Source organism: Meles meles, chromosome 5 (genome assembly GCF_922984935.1).
Source record: "Meles meles chromosome 5, mMelMel3.1 paternal haplotype, whole genome shotgun sequence".
Classification (NCBI taxonomy): domain Eukaryota; kingdom Metazoa; phylum Chordata; class Mammalia; order Carnivora; family Mustelidae; genus Meles; species Meles meles.
Window position 1 is genome coordinate 136,551,921 of NC_060070.1, and position 19,869 is coordinate 136,571,789.

Genomic DNA, 19,869 nt, shown 5'->3' on the forward strand with positions numbered 1-19,869 from the left:
GAACAGAAGTGAAATGACTGCCATTTTTCCCAAATGTATCAAAGATCACTTTTGAGTATATTATGTAGAAAATAAACTAATGCTTGATTACTGTAAGAATATGACTCTCATATATATCCAGTATTTCCCTCTATTGCAACATACATTTGGACAGGCACCCCTGGTAATGTGAATATTATATTAGCAACTTCATCCTGATATTTTGAGGATTAAATAAGATTTCGTCTTAGGTGAAGATCCGAATAAAATTTGAATAGCCTCACTCATCCCTAGCTGAGACTGACTCCTATACTTCAGTCCCATCATAAGTGATTTTCAAACAATTTCTCAAGAAAAAAACAGTCTCTTCAATAAATGGTGCTGGGAAAACTGGACAGCTATGTGTAGAAGAATGAAACTCGACCATTCTCTTATACCATACACAAAGATAAACTTGAAATGGGTAAAAGACCTCAATGTGAGGCAGGAATCTATCAAAATCCTAGAGAAGAACATGGGCAGTAACCTCTTCAACATCGGCTACAGCAACTTCTTTCAAGACATGTCTCCAAAGGCAAAGGAAACAAAAGTGAAAATGAACTTTTGGGATTTCATCAAGACCAAAAGCTTCTGCACAGCAAAGGAAACAGTCAACAAAACAAAGAGGCAACCCACGGAATGGGAGAAGATATTCGCAAAAAACACTACAGACAAAGGGCTGATATCCAAGATCTATAAAGAACTCCTCAAATTCAACACAAATGAAACAGATAATCACATCAAAAAATGGGCAGAAGACATGAACAAACACTTCTCCAAAGAAGACATACAAATGGCTAACAGGCACATGAAAAAAATGTTCATCATCATGAGCCATCAGGGAGATTCTAGTCAAAACCACATTGAGATACCACCTTACACCAGTTAGAATGGCCAAAATTAACCAGACAGTTGGAGAGGATGTGGAGAAAGGGGAACCCTCTTATGCTGTTGGTGGGAATGCAAGTTGATGCAACCACTTTGGAAAACAGTGTGGGATTCCTTAAGAAATTAAAAATAGAGCTACCCTATGATCCTGCAATTGCACTACTGGGTATTTACTCCAAAGATACTGATGTAGTGAATAGAAGGGCCACCTGTACCCCAATGTTCACAGCAGCAATGGCCAGAGTCTCCAAACTTTGGAAGAACCAAGATGCCTTCCAACAGACAAATGGATAAAGAAGATATGGTCCATATATACAATGGAAATATTATACCTCCATCAGAAAGGATGAATACCCAACTTTTATATCAACATGGATGGGACTAGAAGAGATTACACTAAGTGAAATAAGCAGAGAGAGTCAAATATCACATGGTTTCACTTACTTGTGGAGCATAAGAAATAACACAGAGGACATTGGGAGATGAAGAGGAGAAGTGAGTTGAGGGAAATCGGAGGGGGAGACAAACTGTGGGCTCTGAGAGACAAACTGAGTGTTTTGGAGGGGAGTGGGGTAGGGGGAAATGTGAGCCTGGTGGTGGGTATTGTGGAGGGTACATATTGCATGGAGCACTGGGTGTGGCACATAAACAATGAATTTTGGAACACTGAAAAAAATTAAATTAAATTAAATTTAAAAATAAATTTATGTTTCTAGTGGATGCAGACATTTAGAGTTGCCCACTGTATTATTCACGTAGACTACTTCAGACTGTGGTGGCAGTTTCCATATCTCCATGTCTTAACACAGCCAAGTTTATTTCTCATTCATGAAAGGTTTGCTATAGGAGGATGCTTCAGTCTGGTTTTCTTCCATATGAAAACTCTGTGATCCAAACTGCTTTGATCTGTTCACCCTGTCTTCTCCACACAAGGGCCCCTCCATAACCACCATGCAGGACAGAGGAGGGATCAGATCTCTCACTAACAATTCAGTGCTTTGCCCAGGAAGGACCTGCACCCTTTCTGCTCCTAACTGGTTTGCCAGAATAATTCAAAGGAACTTGCTCAACTACAGGAAAACCGGAGAATGTAGTCTTCCATGTACCTGGAAGAAGAGAGCTAAGTATCAGAGAGCAGACTAGTGTCTACCAAATCCACAAGTAGACTAAGCCATGATAATTGTTTAGCCCATGAATGAAAAGTGTATACTCTTCTTGTTCTTTGGGCTCCTAAGAGATGTAAACTACATCTATACCCATTCTTGAGTTCTTCCAAAGCACTTATGTAGAGCTTTTTTCAGTTAGTGCTAAGTTTCTCATCACTATCAGGAGTGATTAGTTAAGAAGATGGAGAGGGATATTGAACCAAAATGTGATAACCTGAAAAATAGTTGATCTAAATGATATCTAGCAAATATTTAAATCCTGAGATAGAGAGATGCAAAGAGAAATAGATAGATAGATGAGGGATAGATGATAGAAGATAAATAAACAGAGCAATAAGTAGATTGGCTTTTCACTTGGGGTTTTAATGAATCAAACTGGTACTAATAATTTTAAAACACAGGGACATGGAATTTACTCAATATTAGAAGATAGTTTTTCATTGTCAAAATGTCCAAAATTAATCAAATGGCCTTATAATACAGTAAGTGGCCCATCCCTGTAAGTATTAACATATATTTTATGACATTTCAGCAGAAAGCTATCAACAAGCATCAAATTTTAGGTAGAGAAGGCTACAACAGAAAGATGAAGCAAAGAGATGGAATATAGTATTAGGAGTCCTTGTAATACATTCCTGCAAAATCCCTGTAAAACATCATATAAAGAGAAACAAACAAAAGCCTTAAAAATATTAAATAACCTGTTTATTATCATTATTTGTTTCATGTTATGTTAGAATTCAGTTGTTAAGGTATAAATAGGTTTCAGGTAGATACACATTTCTATCTTTAAGGTAAAATTAGACATATTTGGTATCATTTTTTTTCCTTTCTAGGAATTTTCCCTGGACTCTGCATATTTTCAACAAGACACACCAGGTCAAAAGACTACTGATATATATTTCAGACATTTTATATGCCATCAGCATATTTAGGACCCTTGAGGTCTTGTTCATTTTGGGAGAGGTAAGAGTATAACTCCTATATACTAAGAACACCAATTGAATTAATGATTCTGAAATCATATAAGCCATTGCCATATTACAATTTGAGTGAGACAAAGTCCAAAGTAGTTTAGGTAACATAAAATACTGAATAATCGTGAAAATTAGTGGATTGTGAAATGAATGACCACCTACCGTCACCGATGAAGCTGGCCCGTAATTCTCCAGTTTATTAAAGAAGACATAAAGTATATGAGAGTGAGAGAATTTACAATGCCTGAACTCAAAATACACCTACTCAATTGTTTTCTTGATGCTGCTTGCAAATGATTACAACAGAACATTATCTATTTTACTGGTCATTTGAGTTTTTGCATCAAATAAATGCCTGCATTTCTTCACTCCCAGCTTTGTCCTTCCATCATTTAAATCAAGCCTCTTGAATTTGGACTGACTTATAATCCAAAACTCCTAGATATTTAAATCTTATCACTGATGTCATGTTAGGTTTCCAGATAGTTGGGCAAATTAATTCTACTCACCTCATTCTCCACTTTCCCAACTGAATCAATGTGGTAACCATGGAGAAGACTCTCCTGCACCATGCTGTGCCCATTTTGCAAATTGTACTAAGCTAAAAAGCAACTAATTACACACTATGCTTTGGTGGATCCCAGGCAATACGAAAGGATTCTAATACTATGTGTCCACAATTTAGGGCACCATGTAAACCTGATAAATATTAAGTGAAAGAAAGAGCACTTGCTCCTCAGTGTATCATAACCACATTCAGACAGATTTATTGTCTCAGTAAGATTGCTTTCAGCTATGAACGACAGAATGTTCATCTAAGAGTATTGAGCAATAACTGCATTTAATTGCCTCATGCAAAAAACCTTGCAACAGGTAAAAGAAGGTCATAAGCAATGGCTCAAAATAACAGGGTGCAAGGTTGGTTTCTTTCCCATTTTCTTCTTCTTGCTGTGAAATGTCTCCAGAGGCTTCTAGCATCACAACCATACAGCAACAGCCCCAGTAGGAAGAAATGAGATTGTGGTAAAAAGGGGTTCCCTTTCTTACTCGCTTCTCTCCTCAATGGAAGGAAGCCCAAACTGCAAGCTTCTTACCTCTCAATGGCTAGAAGTGGGTCCATCACCACCCAGAGTGCATGATAGATTGGGCAAGTGTCCACCATTTTAGTGTCTGGAGGCAGGCTTACCAGTTAGAAAGACAGTCAAGAGGACTGGCTGTTGGAGGCAACCAACAATTCTCCCCACGACACATAACTCTGCTTTTATATGAAAGGAAGTTAGGTCAAAACCTTAAAGTATCCTAGAAGATTTTGATGGTAAGTAAATTTTGTTTTGCAATTTTACTTAGGTAGATGTAGATAAAGAAAAAGGTGATATGGTATTTCTTATCAGTCTAGGAATCTAGTGAACTATGGAGTCCAGGAAATAAGACTATTTATGGAAGTTTCTTATGTATATATATTTTTAAAGGAACAAGGAGAAATTCTGTTAGTGAGTAGTCTTCAGCCTTTACAATGAGTTAATTGAGCACCAACAGCACTATAAAAAGTAGACATGAAACTTAAAATCAAAAGAAAACACTATTCATAAAAATATAACTAAAACCAATCTATAGAAGAAACTATGGGTACAGGCCAGAGGGGCCGGAGGGGGAAAGGATGTCTCAGTGTCCATTATCAAGGCATAAAGGACCAAAAAGTCTTCTGAAAGGAAGAAGGGAGCATATTCAGCATAGTGGGACGCTGGAAACCAACCACCGTGGACATGAGTGTGGGTCTTCTCAGCAACAGGACCATACTTAGGAAAGAAGTAGACACAGCTATCAACTAAAAGGCAAACTGGACTGGAATCTTCCATATGTGGTTCTTCATTGGATTGCTAGTAGAGAGACAGTTGCCCAGTACTACAAAGAGCCACAGCCCATCCTATCATCTTCCTATATGCACAGACAGATGAGAACATCGTGAGCAGGCCCCCGCAATTCTGGCCTGTCGGTGTTCAGGCTCTGTACAGTCCTCTCCTAAAGTGCAGAAGTCACCAAATCCTTGCTTCTGGCCAATAGAAAATGACAAAGGGGGAGCGGTTTTGCAGAAGTAATTAGATCTCAAGTAGGTGATTTAAGTTACTCAAACTGTATTTATCCTGGGAGGTCTTGATTTAATTAGGTAAAAGCCTTAAGGGTTTTGCTTGAGATGAAAGACTCCCCTTGTGGGCTTAGAAGTCCCCACTGCATGGACCTACAGACCTCCTCTAGGAACTGTGGGCAACTGTGGGCCATAAAAAGTCAAGGCTGTCCTCATATGGCCACACAGAAATAAGTTCTGCAACAATCTGAATGAACATGAAGGCAATTCTTCCCCTCTTAAGCCTCCAGATGAAAATGCAGCCCAGCTAACACCTTGAGTATGGCTTCATAAGATATTTGGCTGAGGACAAAGCTGTGCCTAATTTCCTGATTCACAGAAACTGTGGGGTTTAAAAAAAAAAAAAGTATTATTTTTTTTTTTTTTTTTTTTTTTTTTTTTTTTTTTTGCCTCCCTCCCAGTTCTGGAGGCCGGGAGTTAGCAATTTATTTATTTTTTTTTTTTCAGCGTAACAGTATTCATTCTTTTTGCACAACACCCAGTGCTCCATGCAAAACGTGCCCTCCCCATCACCCACCACCTGTTCCCCCAACCTCCCACCCCTGACCCTTCAAAACCCTCAGGTTGTTTTTCAGAGTCCATAGTCTCTTATGGTTCGCCTCCCCTCCCCAATGTCCATAGCCCGCTCCCCCTCTCCCAAAAAAGTATTATTTTAAGCTGCTAAGTTTGTGTCATTTGTGATGCAGCAATGGAAAACAAACATTATGTTTACTCCTCTGGTATCTTTTTTCTACCCTGAACATTTTGTTTTCTCATCGCAGGTCTTTTAGTTGCTAGCAAATATTTCATTTCCCCACACAGGTCATTATTTGAATAGTTTAAATACAGGCTGGAAAGCAGATAGTTGTGAAGGGTAGAAGATAGAAGGGAACCTCAGTAACAGCAGCTAACATTTATTGAGCATTTACTATGTTCTCTGAGCATTTACACTGTTCCATTTTGTTTTGGTCATTTGTTTGTTATGCATACATATTTGAACTCACTAAAATAAAGCAAATCCTCTCTCTTACAGACACAGGTATCACCTGCTATTTGAAAGTTCAAGTTATGCTACTTTTCATTTACTAAAGACCTACATTAGGTCCTGTTTTTGCAAACCAAAAGAAATCCAAAGAACATTTTTATTTTTATGAAAAAAGGGAAAATTGAAAATAGCATTTAGCATTTGTTTTGCAGGGAGCCATTAGTGGAGGCAAGGCCACCCCAGAGCAGCAAGGATGGTGCCACCAAGCTCTTTTCCCAGAAACTATACTCAGCATCTCATCCTCAAGCTACCATAGCTTTGAACTGGGGCTGTGAGCGTCTGTGCTGCATCTCGATTTATTTTGCGCATCTGTTAGCAAGATGTGTCTGAAGGTATCAGAAAAGCCTAAAAGAGGTAATTTTCAGCTTTGGGGAATGCTTAAAGATGTGTCCATATAAATTAATGGCATTTGCATTTTCAATTTATTCCATTTCAACTTAAAAAGCTTTCATAGAAATACCTACTTTGAGATAACAGGGAAAATGTGTAACTATTTTCACAGAAACCGAAGTACTAAAAGTTTGAGAAACTTGTCTAGGTTTGCTCAACCTTGCTCAGCCTAATTTATAAGACTGATTTCCTTGAGTTTCGGTATTATGGCTTCAGAACCTATATTCTTAGCCATTAAGATTTGTTCCTTCACAGTAGGAGTAGACGGTCATGCTTTAGCCATACCTCATAAGATGAAGACATCAGTCAAAAAGTACCTAATTGTATGTGGATTGTTGATAAATTACTATCTGGAATGTACCTCCACAGGGATTTGGCTATGCTGGGTCATTCTAGAACTGACTTACTTAGTAACCCCCTTCTCCACAGCATTTTATCTTCACCTCCCATTCACCCACCTCCAGGGGACACGCCAGTAAGGTATAACTTAAAACAGCAAAAGCTGCAAAATACACAAAGCAAAATCCACATGTGACGTGGAGGCTAGCCAGGAAGTACTATAGTAGAAACACGCCAGAGAAGAGGCCATAGTGGAAAGAGAACAGGATAGGGAAGCATCCAGACCAGCTAGCTGATTGTTGGTAAGCAAACCTCCTGAGCTTTTTGGACTTGCCCTTATGTAATTCGTAAAGTGGGGTGCATGATATTATCTCACAAGGCTGTTTTGAGCACCATATTTTTTTTTAAGAAATACAGGAATAAGATTAAGGGATTTATAAACTGTAAAATTCTGCAAAAATGGATGTGGCTAGCCTCTTGTCAGAAGAGTGAGCACATAACATCACTTTCAGTGTCTTGTGCAGGATAATCCTGATGGGATAAAAACTGGAGACCTCTAAGGAGGCTTCTGGTAAAAATTTCATATTTAAAATGGACGTGTCAGATAAAGAAATAATACTACTCTCCTACCAAGATGCGAAATGTTTTATTCTGGTCATAGGACAGATACAACACTGAAAATAGATGTCTGGAGCTGGTTCTTTGGGACAACGCTGCCATTTCTTGACTTGTTAGGTCTCCCAGGTATGTTTAAATGGTGAAAAGAACAATTATATCTTGAGATTATTGTAACTACCTCTTCTATCTGCTGACATTGCATGTGTGTATCCATTTAACCCCAGAAAGGGTGCATGAAAGGCAGAGATCATGGATGTATCATAAGAGCCTTTTCCAAAAGGCAACATTTATTTTCAAGTGTTTAGATTGCCGAGACAAGGATTTCTCTCTAACGTACAATTCATCATCCTCCTTACTCACTGTAAAATCAATCTGTTCTGTTTGTATGACATAAACAACAAGTCATTTCTCAGGAATGAGGCAGACCATATGTGAAGGTGTTTTGGAAAAGCACAATAGGGAATACGCCAATCAAAGTAGCATCTGCATTTTATTTCAACGTCAAATCACATGTGTGTTATAAAAAAGGGAAGTGTATCACTTTTATTAAAGAATAACTTTCCTGTTGTGATGTTTACTGTTAACTCATACCTTTCCTAAGCCACAAACTCAGGTCGGGCACATAAATGACTGGCTGAGAACACCCTGTGTGGCCAAAGCCGCGTGTGCTTTTTACACACACGGAGGTATCCGCCCTCTCCCCAACCCCCCTTGGCAGAAGAAAACTGACATTAATCCAATATATGTATTTTCCCAGGAATTAGCAGTTTCTATTCAAAGTACTGATAAATATCACAGCACCTTGCCATTGATAAAAACAGGAAACTATAAAATAACTGGCAGAGTCCTAGGGAGAATTTATTTTTTATAATTCGGACTGGATTAAGATGGAAACGAAGTGGGTTCTAGTCCCATTTCCATTACTTACGAGCTGCATGACCTAAGGCAAGTCACTTAACGTCTCTAGGTCTCAGCTTTATACTTGTATAAACAGACAGGTCTGAACTAAATAATCCCCAAGCCCCCTTCCTGCTCTAGAAGTATGTGATTCTCTGGTCACTTACCCACCCAGTTGTATTTGAATAGTAATGGAAACATTTTTAGATTGTCTTGTTACCGAACCTTCTCCCCTTGGGAGTCAGGTACCTCTGAAAACTATGTGAATTTCTTTCAACCACTGCCTTGAAGCAGTCGTTAGCACTAACTTCCAGGGGAATTTAACACATAATCTGGTTTACTTCTGTGAAGAAGTCACTATGCCGAGATTAAGGTACTACATCAGGACCCAGGGAAATCTGATTCACTCTATAGGCAATGAGATTCCACTGCTCTGTCTACACAGGCAAATGAGTGGTCATTTATGTAATTAACTGAACAGACATTGTAAACTTTCTCATTGAAATCTTTTCCCTCATAGGAAAATAAATTTCAAAAAAAGGCTCTGAGGGATGCCTGTGGGGCTCGGTCACTTAAGCTCCTGACTCTTGCAATTCTTGATGTTGGCTCAGGTCATGATCTCCGGGCCCTGAGACTGAGCCACATCTTGGGCTCTGCACTGGGCGTGGAACCTGCTTAAGTTTCTTTCTCTCCCTCTGCCTCTCCTCCCCATTCATGCTATCTCTCTCTCGCTCTCTCTCAAAATCAATCAACAAATTAAAAAAATAATTAATTGAAATGAAATGAAAAATAAAGTTCCTAGTGGACAATATATTTTTTGAACTGAACAGAAATGCATGTTCTCATGGATGCATATAATTGTATCCCAACACAGTCTCAGTTGTACTTGTAATTTCTAAAATCATTTCTTTCTTTCTTTTTTTAAAGACTGATTTATTTATTTTAGAGAGAAAGAGACAGACAGCCCACACTTGAGAGCTCTTATGCTCAAGGGGGGGGGGGCGGGTAGGGGCAGAGGGAGAAGGAAAGAATCTCAAGCAGACTTTGCACACTGAGCATAAAGCCAGACTTGCAACTCAATCTCAAGACCCTGAGATCATGGCCTGAACCAAAACCAAGACTCTGACGCTTAACCAACGGAGCCACCCAGGTGCCCCAGGAATGCCAATATTCTTATTTTCCTCTTGTTTTTCATGTATTAATCCAATAAATGTTTATTAAAGTACTTGCAATTTATCAATCATTGTGGCCAGACCAGAAAGAACATGAAAGACTTAATTTCTATCCCTGAGAAATTTATTGAAAGTCCAGTCTAATGAAAGAAAGGGACTATGGAACACCTCACTGTGGGCAAAGGAGCACAAAGAAAATGTGCAGGGTGTTATGGCAACATAGAACAGAACCAACCACTGTGCATCCAAATGATTGATGTTGGAAATAAGTCTTGTACTACAAAAGTATGGAGGGATACCATGGATAGATCATGTATCTCAAAATATAAGCAAAAGACCATCATCCCATCACACCAGCATGTATCTGGTTGAGAAAATTTAACAGTTTAACATTTTGGAAACTTTAAAAAAATATATTGACAGTTATAAACAAAATAAACTTACATTTGACTAGCTAAAGGTCCTATACATTTTTTTAAAACATTGGAAGCTGTGATTGGCTGAAGCCTTAGCAATCTACCAAATTTATCCAAATTGGCATGTTACAATGAGGCACAGGGGAAAGTTAGAAACGTGGTGAGATAGGTCATATAGGAAATAGAGAAAGAAAATGCATACATTCAAACTTGCTACACTGAAGCAAATACTTCTCCCCCAATGTCACATATATCTTTGAAGCTGGGTCCTACAGTATTCTGTGTTAAATGCATTTTATGGGGATTTGGAGAGGATTTAGGTAAAGGCTGCACCAATAAATGATTTACCAGCTCTAATAAAACATCAAGGAAATTGTTCAGATTGTATCTCAGAGCAGTTAAAACACAAGTTTATAGAAGTCTCGGCAGCCCCCATATCCTCAATCCTGGTTTGAAAAGAAATGTTCATAGTGGTTAATTATCCTATATTACTTCTTTCTTTTTTAATGGTAGTGATTTCAAAGAAGGGAGAGACTGAAAGTAAATAAATAGGTATGACAACCAAGGGTGATGGGAGAGAGAGAGAAGCTGACAGATCACTCATTTGTCCTTTTCTTCCCTCATTCAGTAAATATTTACTGATTGACTGTTATAAACCAGGCATTCTAGAACCAGGGCCTAGACACCCAGAAGCAACCAGGTAAGAGAAGTTCTCTCCAGCCTACAGCTTCCATTTAGTGAAAAAAATATAAATCATAAATAAATGAAATAACTCTAAAAGATTAATTTAAACTGGGATGAGTCCTTTTTAAAAAGATTTTATTTATTTATTTGACAGAGAGAGAGAGAGAGAGAGATCACAAGTAGGCAGAAAGGCAGGTGGGAGGGGTGGGAAGCAGACTTCCTGCTGAGCAGAGAGCCCGACAAGAGACTCGGTCCCAGGACCCTGAGATCATGACTTGAGCCGAAGGCAGAGGCTTAACCCACTGAGCCACCCAGGCGCCCCAAAATACCTTTTTTTATAAAAAGATTTTATTTACCCATATAAGACAGAGAAAGAGAGCACGACTAGGGATAAGCGGGGGGAGGGAAAGTAAACTCCCTGCTGAGCCCAATGCAGGGCTCCATTCCAAGACCCCAACATCATGAGTCAAGCCAGAGTCAGGAGCTTAACCAAAGGAGCCATCCAGGCGTCCCAACCATAAAAATATCTTTAAAATTTTGTGCATGTCATGAGTGAACAACAGAGAAATATCTATGTCAGTGTAGAGCAAGTGAAAAACTTTTTTGGTAAAGAGCTAGATAGTAAATATTCTAGACTTTATGGGTTAACTGCTCAATTCTGTTATTGTACAGAAAAAACAGTCAAAGACATTATGTAACCAAACTGCTAAGCCTCAGTTCCAGTTTTTGTGTGTTCGTTTTCATTTTTTTTACAAAAAACAGATGGAGAACAGAATTTTCTTGGGACCTGTACTTGCCAATCCCTAGTCTAGACTTAGAGCATTTCTTGTATATTATTTTTCTTTCTAGAAGAAGTATGCATGTGTTTCATCTTCTGGGCTTCTTGGCTCTCATTCCCACATGATGTTTCTGAAGCACAGGCTTCCATCTCTTGATTCAGAGCGTAACTCATTAGTTAGCCTGGAGCCCCATTTCAGTTGCTTCAGGAAAGCATTGGTGAAAAATACTTAAACTTTGAAATTTAACTAAAGCGAGTAGAACTTATTAAAACTGTGACTGGATAAATGAAATTTAAGCTGATACTATGTCTTCCCAGTGGTGGTTCCAGGATGGAAGAATGAATAAGAGAACATGTTTGGAACCTAGTCACAAGGTAGGTAATTGCTCATTGGGGAAACCATTCAGGGCAAGGATCTTGAGGTAGGCAGGGAGGCAGTGGTCTGGAATGGATGACTTTGAATATAGCTTCTTGGTCTCTTCTTTCCTGGGTTGCTCCATGTGTCACATTGTCACTTGTGTTCATTTCCCCATCATTGATGAATCTCACCATGGCACAATCTTATAATCATTACTTCTAAGAGACTCCATTTCTCACTCTTTTATGCATTTTTAAAAAATATTTATTACATGTATGCTTGCAGAGACAGATACACCTGTCAGAGAGCAATAACTATCATCTGCTTGAATCTTAAGAGAACTAAGGTTTACAGCACATTTCCACCCCAGCCACCCTCCCAATTCCAACTCCAGATGGTGCCCACAATAAACTGTCACCACTTTTCCACAGCATTCCTGTCCCCAAGATTTGGCTCAAACTTTTTATGAGAACACTTTTTCATTCTCAAGAAAACTTGGCCATCAACTTCTCTCTGTGTGTAGCACTTTGTGCATTTTTTCAAATATCACTATCATATCACATTAATGTTTTTAAGCATCCATATACTTTATTGGACTATGAGCTTTCCCAAGTCAGGGTACATGTCATAAAGCCTGTAATAGACATGCAATCAATAATTGATGAGTAAATGAATAATAAAAGAATATGATGAATAAGGATTTGTTTAATCCAATGAATTTAAATGTGAAGATAGAAAGACAAAGTTACTTACCAAACTGAAAATCTGTGCTTCTCCAGTTCCTCCAAGTAAGATAAATCCTCCGAATAATCCTCAATTTCTGTAGTTCTCCAAGCAGCTGATTTTTCCTTCACTGAGTGATCGATCAGACTTTCTCCCTTATCCAAGAAATTAAGGAAACAAAAAAATAAAGTATTTTAGCAGATATCAGATAAAAGATTTACCTGGTTTCAGTGACACTTTCTCCAGAATGCCTTGTAGAATCATTGATCATCTAGAAGTATAGCTAGCCATGGTTGTTGCATTGAAATGATTGTTTTACATTCCACGTTCTCTCATTGAATCAATATGTCTCTACCGGCAGACTGTTGTGTTGGATTTTGCATTATTTCACATGGAATAGTCTCTATAAATGTTGTTGGAATTAAAAAAATATATAACCAAGGTCGTGATATTTGTATTGTCAGAACTACTGGTTGCAAATAAAGAAAATGTATTATAAACTGCTTTCAGCAAAAAAGAATTTGAAAGAAAGTTTGAACAATCAGCCTACGGATGAGGGAAGTAGCTGAGGAATCAAAGGACACTAGGACTCAGTCTTTCTCCTTCTCTGCTCTCTGCTTCAGTGGGCAACTTCATTCTAGCCTTGCCACTAACAGCTTCTTAGTTCCATAGCTTGTGACTTTCAACAACATATTTAAACTCAGGACCATACAATGTTTACGGGAGCTAATTTAGTAAACTTCAGTGAATCATAGGACCCATGATGATGCATCTAGCAAACACTTTGTCTCATTGGAGAAAATGAGCCCTATCATTTAACCAAGGATTCTTAGGAGCCCCATGATGATGAGGAGTAGGGAGTGGGAGCAGTCAACCTATTTGGGCCCTTCCTTCCTTATTCCCAAAACAGTTCAACTTCCATCGATTTATATATTAGGGTATTTTGTAAGATTTTATGGCAAAATGTTGCCAGTAAAAATTCATTTGAAAATCAGTAGCTTATGGAAAAAAGGAAAGTAGGCATAACTAGCATAAATATTAGTTATGCCTACATGTAGGCATAAATGTTAGTTATACCTACATTTATTAGTAATAGCTAATACTTCTATTAAAACTTTTCCTGTTTTGTTTTTCTTTAAACTCTTCTCAAATGTATTTAGTTACCATTTGTAAGAGGACAGTTACCTGACATTCTTTGATATCAACTCATACAAGTTTTAGCACAACTTCAGGGTCAAACTATTTTGCAATTGCAAAATGTTGCAGTAACCAGGAGAAACAGAATGAAACTTAAGTGAAAAAGATATGTCATCAAATCTCTAGTGAAGTCAACAAGACTACTTTTTTCCCCCTTTTTACTTATTTATTTCTTTATTTACTTACTTACTTACTTTCTTACTTAATTGAAAGAAAGAGAGAGATAGCAGGGGAGGAGCAGAGAGACGAGGACAAGGATAAGCAGACTCTGTACTAAGTACAGAGCCTGGTGCAGGGCTCAAATCCCAGAGTCCCGAGATCATGACCTAAACCAAAACCAAGAGTGCTACACTTAACTGATTGAGACATCCAGGTTCCCCAAGGCTACTTCTTTTAATATGAACTTGACTGATTTGATTACAAAATCCAATTATGACAGCCATTAATTTAAACTACTGTTTATTCTTGCTAGACCACCATCACCAGGGCATTGCACCCTCAGCGGACTGAAACACCACCCAGGTCTTCCTGTGAAAAAGCCTATTTGCTTAGCCTGGAGTTTCAGCTTGGAGGATAAGCTTTAGGTTTCCCACACATAGAGGCTAAGGAGGCACCTTCAGGGAAAATAAGCATGGAGACACCACCCTTGCCCACCAGCTTAGCCTCACTACAGCTTGATAAAAATTCCAAAACAGAGTTCTACAGTTGTCTGGGGCCATGATGTTTTGCAATTACTATCCAGGGAACACCTCCGTATCTCCTGGTCTGGAGGCCAGCACAGATTATGACTGTGGCCACACAGTACTATATATACTTACATACTTTTAAAGCCTTTGCCTGAGGGTCTGGCTTCCAATTAGCCCAAGAAGAAGTACTAAATGAGATTATCTCACTTATAGGTTCTGGCATACCCTCAACAGTAAGGGCATATCAAAATAAATCAGGCAATTTATTGGAGGTAACCATATCCTGGAGATAACCAAGAGCTTCGGCAAGGTTGAGTGAGAAGGATTATCACCTACACAAGGCCATTCCTTCAAGACTGAGAGAGGTAGCTGTTTCACCCAATACATAGGGACAAACAGAGAGTCAAGCAAAAAAATGAAACAGAGAAATGTGTTCTAAACAAAAGAAAAAGACAAAAACCACAGTAAAAGACCTCAATGAGGCAGACATAAGTAACCCACCTGACAAAGAATTCAAAGTAATAGTCATAAAGATGCTCACTGAACTCTGGAGAATGGATGAACACAGTGAGAATTTCAACAATGAGAGGAAACAGCAAAGTACCAAGCAAAACTCACAGAGAAAAAGAATGCTGAACTGAAGTGAAAAATACACTAGAGGGACTGAATAGCAAACTGGATGAACTAGAAGAATGAGTTAGGGAGCTGGAAAAGAAACAATTCAACTCACACAGATGGAGTAGCAAAAAGAAAGACATTTTTAACAATCGGTATAATTAAGGAACCTCTTGGACAACATCAAGCAGAATAATATTCACAACATAGGGGTCCTGGAAGTGGAAGAGAGAAAGAAAGGGGAAGAAAACTTATATAAAGAAATAATGACTGAAAACTTCCTTAAGCTAGGGAAGGAAACAAACACCCAGATCCAGGGATCCCAAAATTTCCAAATAAAATGGACCCAAAGAGAACCACACCAAGATGCATTATAATTAAAATACCAAAGTTAAAGATAAAGAAAGAATTTCAAAAGCAGGAAGAGAAAACTAAATTGATATTTACAAGGGCAACTCCACAAAACTATCAGGATGTTTTTTCAGTAAAAACTTTGAAAGCTAGAATGGAGGGCATGACTATTCAAAGTGCTCAAGGGAAAAAAATTCCAACCAAGAATACCCTACCTAGCAAGATTATCATTCAGTTTTGAAGAAGTGATGAAGAGTTTTTCAGATAAGCAAAAGCTAAAGTACTTTATCACAACTAAACTGGCCTTATCAGAAATGTCAAAGGCACTCCTTTAAGCTGAAAAGAAATGGCATTAATTAACAACAAGAATATATATGGAAGTAAAACTATCACTAGAAAAGGTAAATATGTGGTAAAGATAGGAGATTAATCACTCCTAAACTAAGAAGATTAAAAGACAGAAGTTGTAAAATCAACTAAAACTACAATAATTTTTTAAGAAATTGTATAAAATAGGGATGCCTGGGTGGCTCAGTTGGTTAAGCGGCTGCCTTCGGCTCAGGCCATGATCCCAGCGTCCTGGGATCGAGTCCCACATCAGGCTCTGTGCTCGGCGGGGAGCCTGCTTCTCTCTCTGTCTCTGCCTACCACTCTGTCTGCCTGTGCTTGCTCTTGCTCTCTCTCTCTCTGATAAATAAATAAATAAATAAATAAATAAATAGAAATTGCATAAAATAAAAATATAGTAAAAGTGACAACAAAAACATAAAATGTTGGGAGAGGCAGTAAAAATGTAGAGTTTGGGAGTATCTTCAAATTTAAGCTGCTATCAACAAAATAGAGGGTTATATACTTAGTGTGATATATATAAATTTCCTGATAACAACAAAGTGAAAACATAAAATAAATACAGAAAAGAAAATGAGAAAGGAGTTTAAACTTAACACTACAGAAAGTTATCAAATGACAAAGGAAATGAGAAAGAGAAGAAAGGAATAGAGAAGAACTACAAGTACAGCCAGAAAATAATGAACAAAATGGTACCAAATACATACCTATCAATAATTACTTTGAATGTAAATGGACTAACTTCTCCAATCAAAAGACAGAATGTCTGAACACATCAAAAGAGAAAGAGAGACACTTCTATATACTGTCTGTACAGTATAAACTATAAGACATTGATGAAAAATTAAAAATGACACAAATAAATGGAAAGATATTCCATGCTCCTAGACTGGAAGAACAAATATTGTTAAAATGTCCATACTATCCAAAGTTTATAGATTCAATGCAATCCCTATTAAAATTATAATGACATTTTTCACACAACTAGAACAAATAATTCTAAAATTTGCATATTACCACAAAGGACCCCAGACATGTATAACAATTTTGAGAAGAAAGAACAAAGCCAGAGTTATCATACCCCCTGATTTTAGAGTATACTACAAACATATAGTAAGTAAAACAGTATGATATTGCCATAACAACAGACATTGGATCAATAGAACAAAATAGCCCAGATATAAATGCGCCCATATGTAGTCAGTCAAATTACAACAAAGAAGTCAAGAATATATGATGAGGACAGAATGATCTCTTGAATAAATGGTTTTGTGAAAAATTAATAACTACATGCAGAAGATGGAAACTGGACCACTCCCCATGCAAAAATTAACTCAAAGTGGATTAAAGACTGGAATGTGAGATCTGAAACCATAAAACTCTTAGGAAAAACATAGATGATAAGTGCCTTGACAGTGTTCTTAGCAATGTTCTTTTTTTTTTTTCTTTTTTGGATCTGACTCCAAAAACAAGAGAAACAGAGAAAAAATAGACAAATGACACTACCTTAACCTAAAAGTGTTTCTGCACAGAGTAGGAAACAATCAACAAAATGAAAAAGCAACCTACTAAATGGGAGAAGATATTTATAAATTATATATCTGATAAGGGGCTGAATCCAAAATATAAAAAGAATCTATATAAATCAATAACAACAGTACAAATTCAATTAAAAGATGGGCAGCAGATCTGAATAGATATTTTTCCAAAGAAGATATATATAGATGGGCAACAGATACATGAAGAGATGCTCAAAATCACTCATCAACAGGGAAATGCATCACGAGGAGATTTACCATATACCTGTCAGAATGACAATTCTCAAAATAACAAAATAAAACAAGAAACAAGTGTTGGCAGTATGTGAAGAAAGGTAAACCCTCATGCATTATTGGAAATGTAAACTGCTGCAGTCACTATACAAAAAAATATAAAGCTTCTCCAAAAAATTAAAAATAGAGTTATTTGGGGCACCTGAGTGGCTTGGTCAGTTAAGTGTCTGACTCTTGTTTTTGGCTCAAGTCATGATCTCAGGGTTATGAGATTGAACACTGTGTCTGGCTCCACACTGAGTGTAGAACCTGCTTACGAGTCTGTCTTTCTCTCCCTCTCCTTCTGCCCCTGCCCCCACCTCTTGCTCTCTCTCTACCTCCCTATAAATAAATAAATAAATAAATAAGTATCATATAATCCAGCAATTCGTCTACAGGATATGTATCTGAAGAAAACAAAAATACTAAATTTGAAAAGATATGTGTACCCCTATGTTCATTGCAGCTTTATTTACAATAGCGAAGATATGGAAACAACTTAAGTGTCCGTCGATGGATCAATGAATAAAGAAATATATATACCAGAATATATTATATATTGTATTCATATATATTATATATATGAAGAAATAAAGAAGTTATATATATAACATATATATAACTATAACAGAATATTACTCAGCCATGAAAAAGAATGAAATCATTGCCACTTACAACAACAATACCTTCATGGTATTATGCTTAGTGAAATAAATCAGACAGGGAAAGACAAACAGTGCACCGATTTCACTTACAGGTTGAATCCAAAAAAAAAAAAAAAATGAAAAGAAAAGAGAAAGCAAACAAAAAAAAACAAAGCAAAACCCATACTCATAGATACAGAGAACAGATAGTAGGTTGCCAGTGTGTGGGTGGTGGTGAGTGAAATAGACAAAGGGATTAAAAAGTACAAACTTTCAGTTATAAAATAACTAAGTCATAGGGATTAATGTACAGCATGGGGAATATAGTTAATAATGTTTTAGCAACTTCATTTGGTGAGATGGTGACTAAGACTTGCTGTGGTGACCATTGCAAATGTCAAATCACTATGTTGTCACCTGAATCTAATTATAATATGCTATGTCAATTACACCTCAATATTTTTTTAAAAGGAGAAACCAATCCCTCTAAAATAAACAAATAAATAAACAAACAAACAAATAAATAATTGTGGGCTTCTTTATCTTTCTTAGCCTCTATGACTTCTGTGTCAATAATGGTATTTTTTTAAAGATTTTATTTATTTATTTGAGAGAGAGAATGAGAAAGGAAGAGCATGAGAGGAGAGAGGTCAGCAGGAGAAGCTGACTCCCTGCCAAGCAGGGAGCCCCGATGAGGTACTCAATCCTGAGACTCCAGGATCTTGAGTCAAAGGCAGTCGCTTAACCAACTGAGCCACCCAGATGCCCAATAATGGTATTTTTAATAAGATTATTTAGTGTTAGTATTTTTTATTACTCCATTCCTTGAGTAAGTTAAAGAATGACAACATACTTTTAAAAATATGTTTTGGAGTGTCCTAATTAAATATATTTGATTTGCATACCTTACTAGACTGTTTAAAAGATGTTTTGTAACTATTTACATTTTAGATTTAAAGGAATGTCATTATGAATTGCTTAGACATTTTATTCACTTCACTTGATAGAAAGCTGAAAGAACCACTAAGAACCATACCATAGATTTGGTGTACCCACCAAAGTTCCTGTTTGGTAAAGTATAGACTTTTCATGATAGAATCCATTAAATTGCTTTTTATTTGGTTAATCTGTGAATATGTATCTAGGTTGTTCAACTACATCCAGTGGAAGTGGGTGGTAATAAATTTTTCTGCATCTATCTAACATGGTAATAACCACACAGTTGAAATTCAAGAAATACATAGTAGAGGTCATTTCATTAAGTACTTCTATCGCAATAACAACAGTGAGCTTTACCTCTGGTTGTTACATCACAAAGAAAAACACCCATGAATTCTAAAAATGACAAATTTTTTTTTTTAAAGATTTTATTTATTTGCTTGACAGACAGAGATCACAAGTAGGCAGAGAGGCAGGCATAGAGAGAGAGGAGGAAGCAGGCTACCCACAGAACAGAGAGCCCGATGTGGGGCTTGATCCCAGGACCTTGGGATCATGACCTGAGCTGAAGGCAGAGGCTCTAACCCACTGAGCCACCCAGGTGCCCCAATGACAAATATTTTTTGAACCTTTGGATTTCCTTTAGAGAATATCTATGTTAATGTGCTAAAACATATTTTTTTTCAA

The 19,869-nt window shown here is 37.3% G+C and overlaps 1 protein-coding gene across 1 annotated transcript in view; it reads right to left on the reverse strand.

The window, feature by feature from the left end:
* The window catches only part of LOC123942250, a gene marked incomplete at its 5' end in the record, with an annotated part of 301,675 nt that overhangs the window by 135,464 nt on the left and 146,342 nt on the right, over positions 1-19,869 (reverse strand). Inside the window, one exon of the mRNA XM_046006109.1 lies at positions 12,622-12,746. Within this exon, the coding sequence (XP_045862065.1) occupies positions 12,622-12,746 (125 nt within the window). The remainder of the gene's footprint in view (positions 1-12,621; positions 12,747-19,869) is intronic.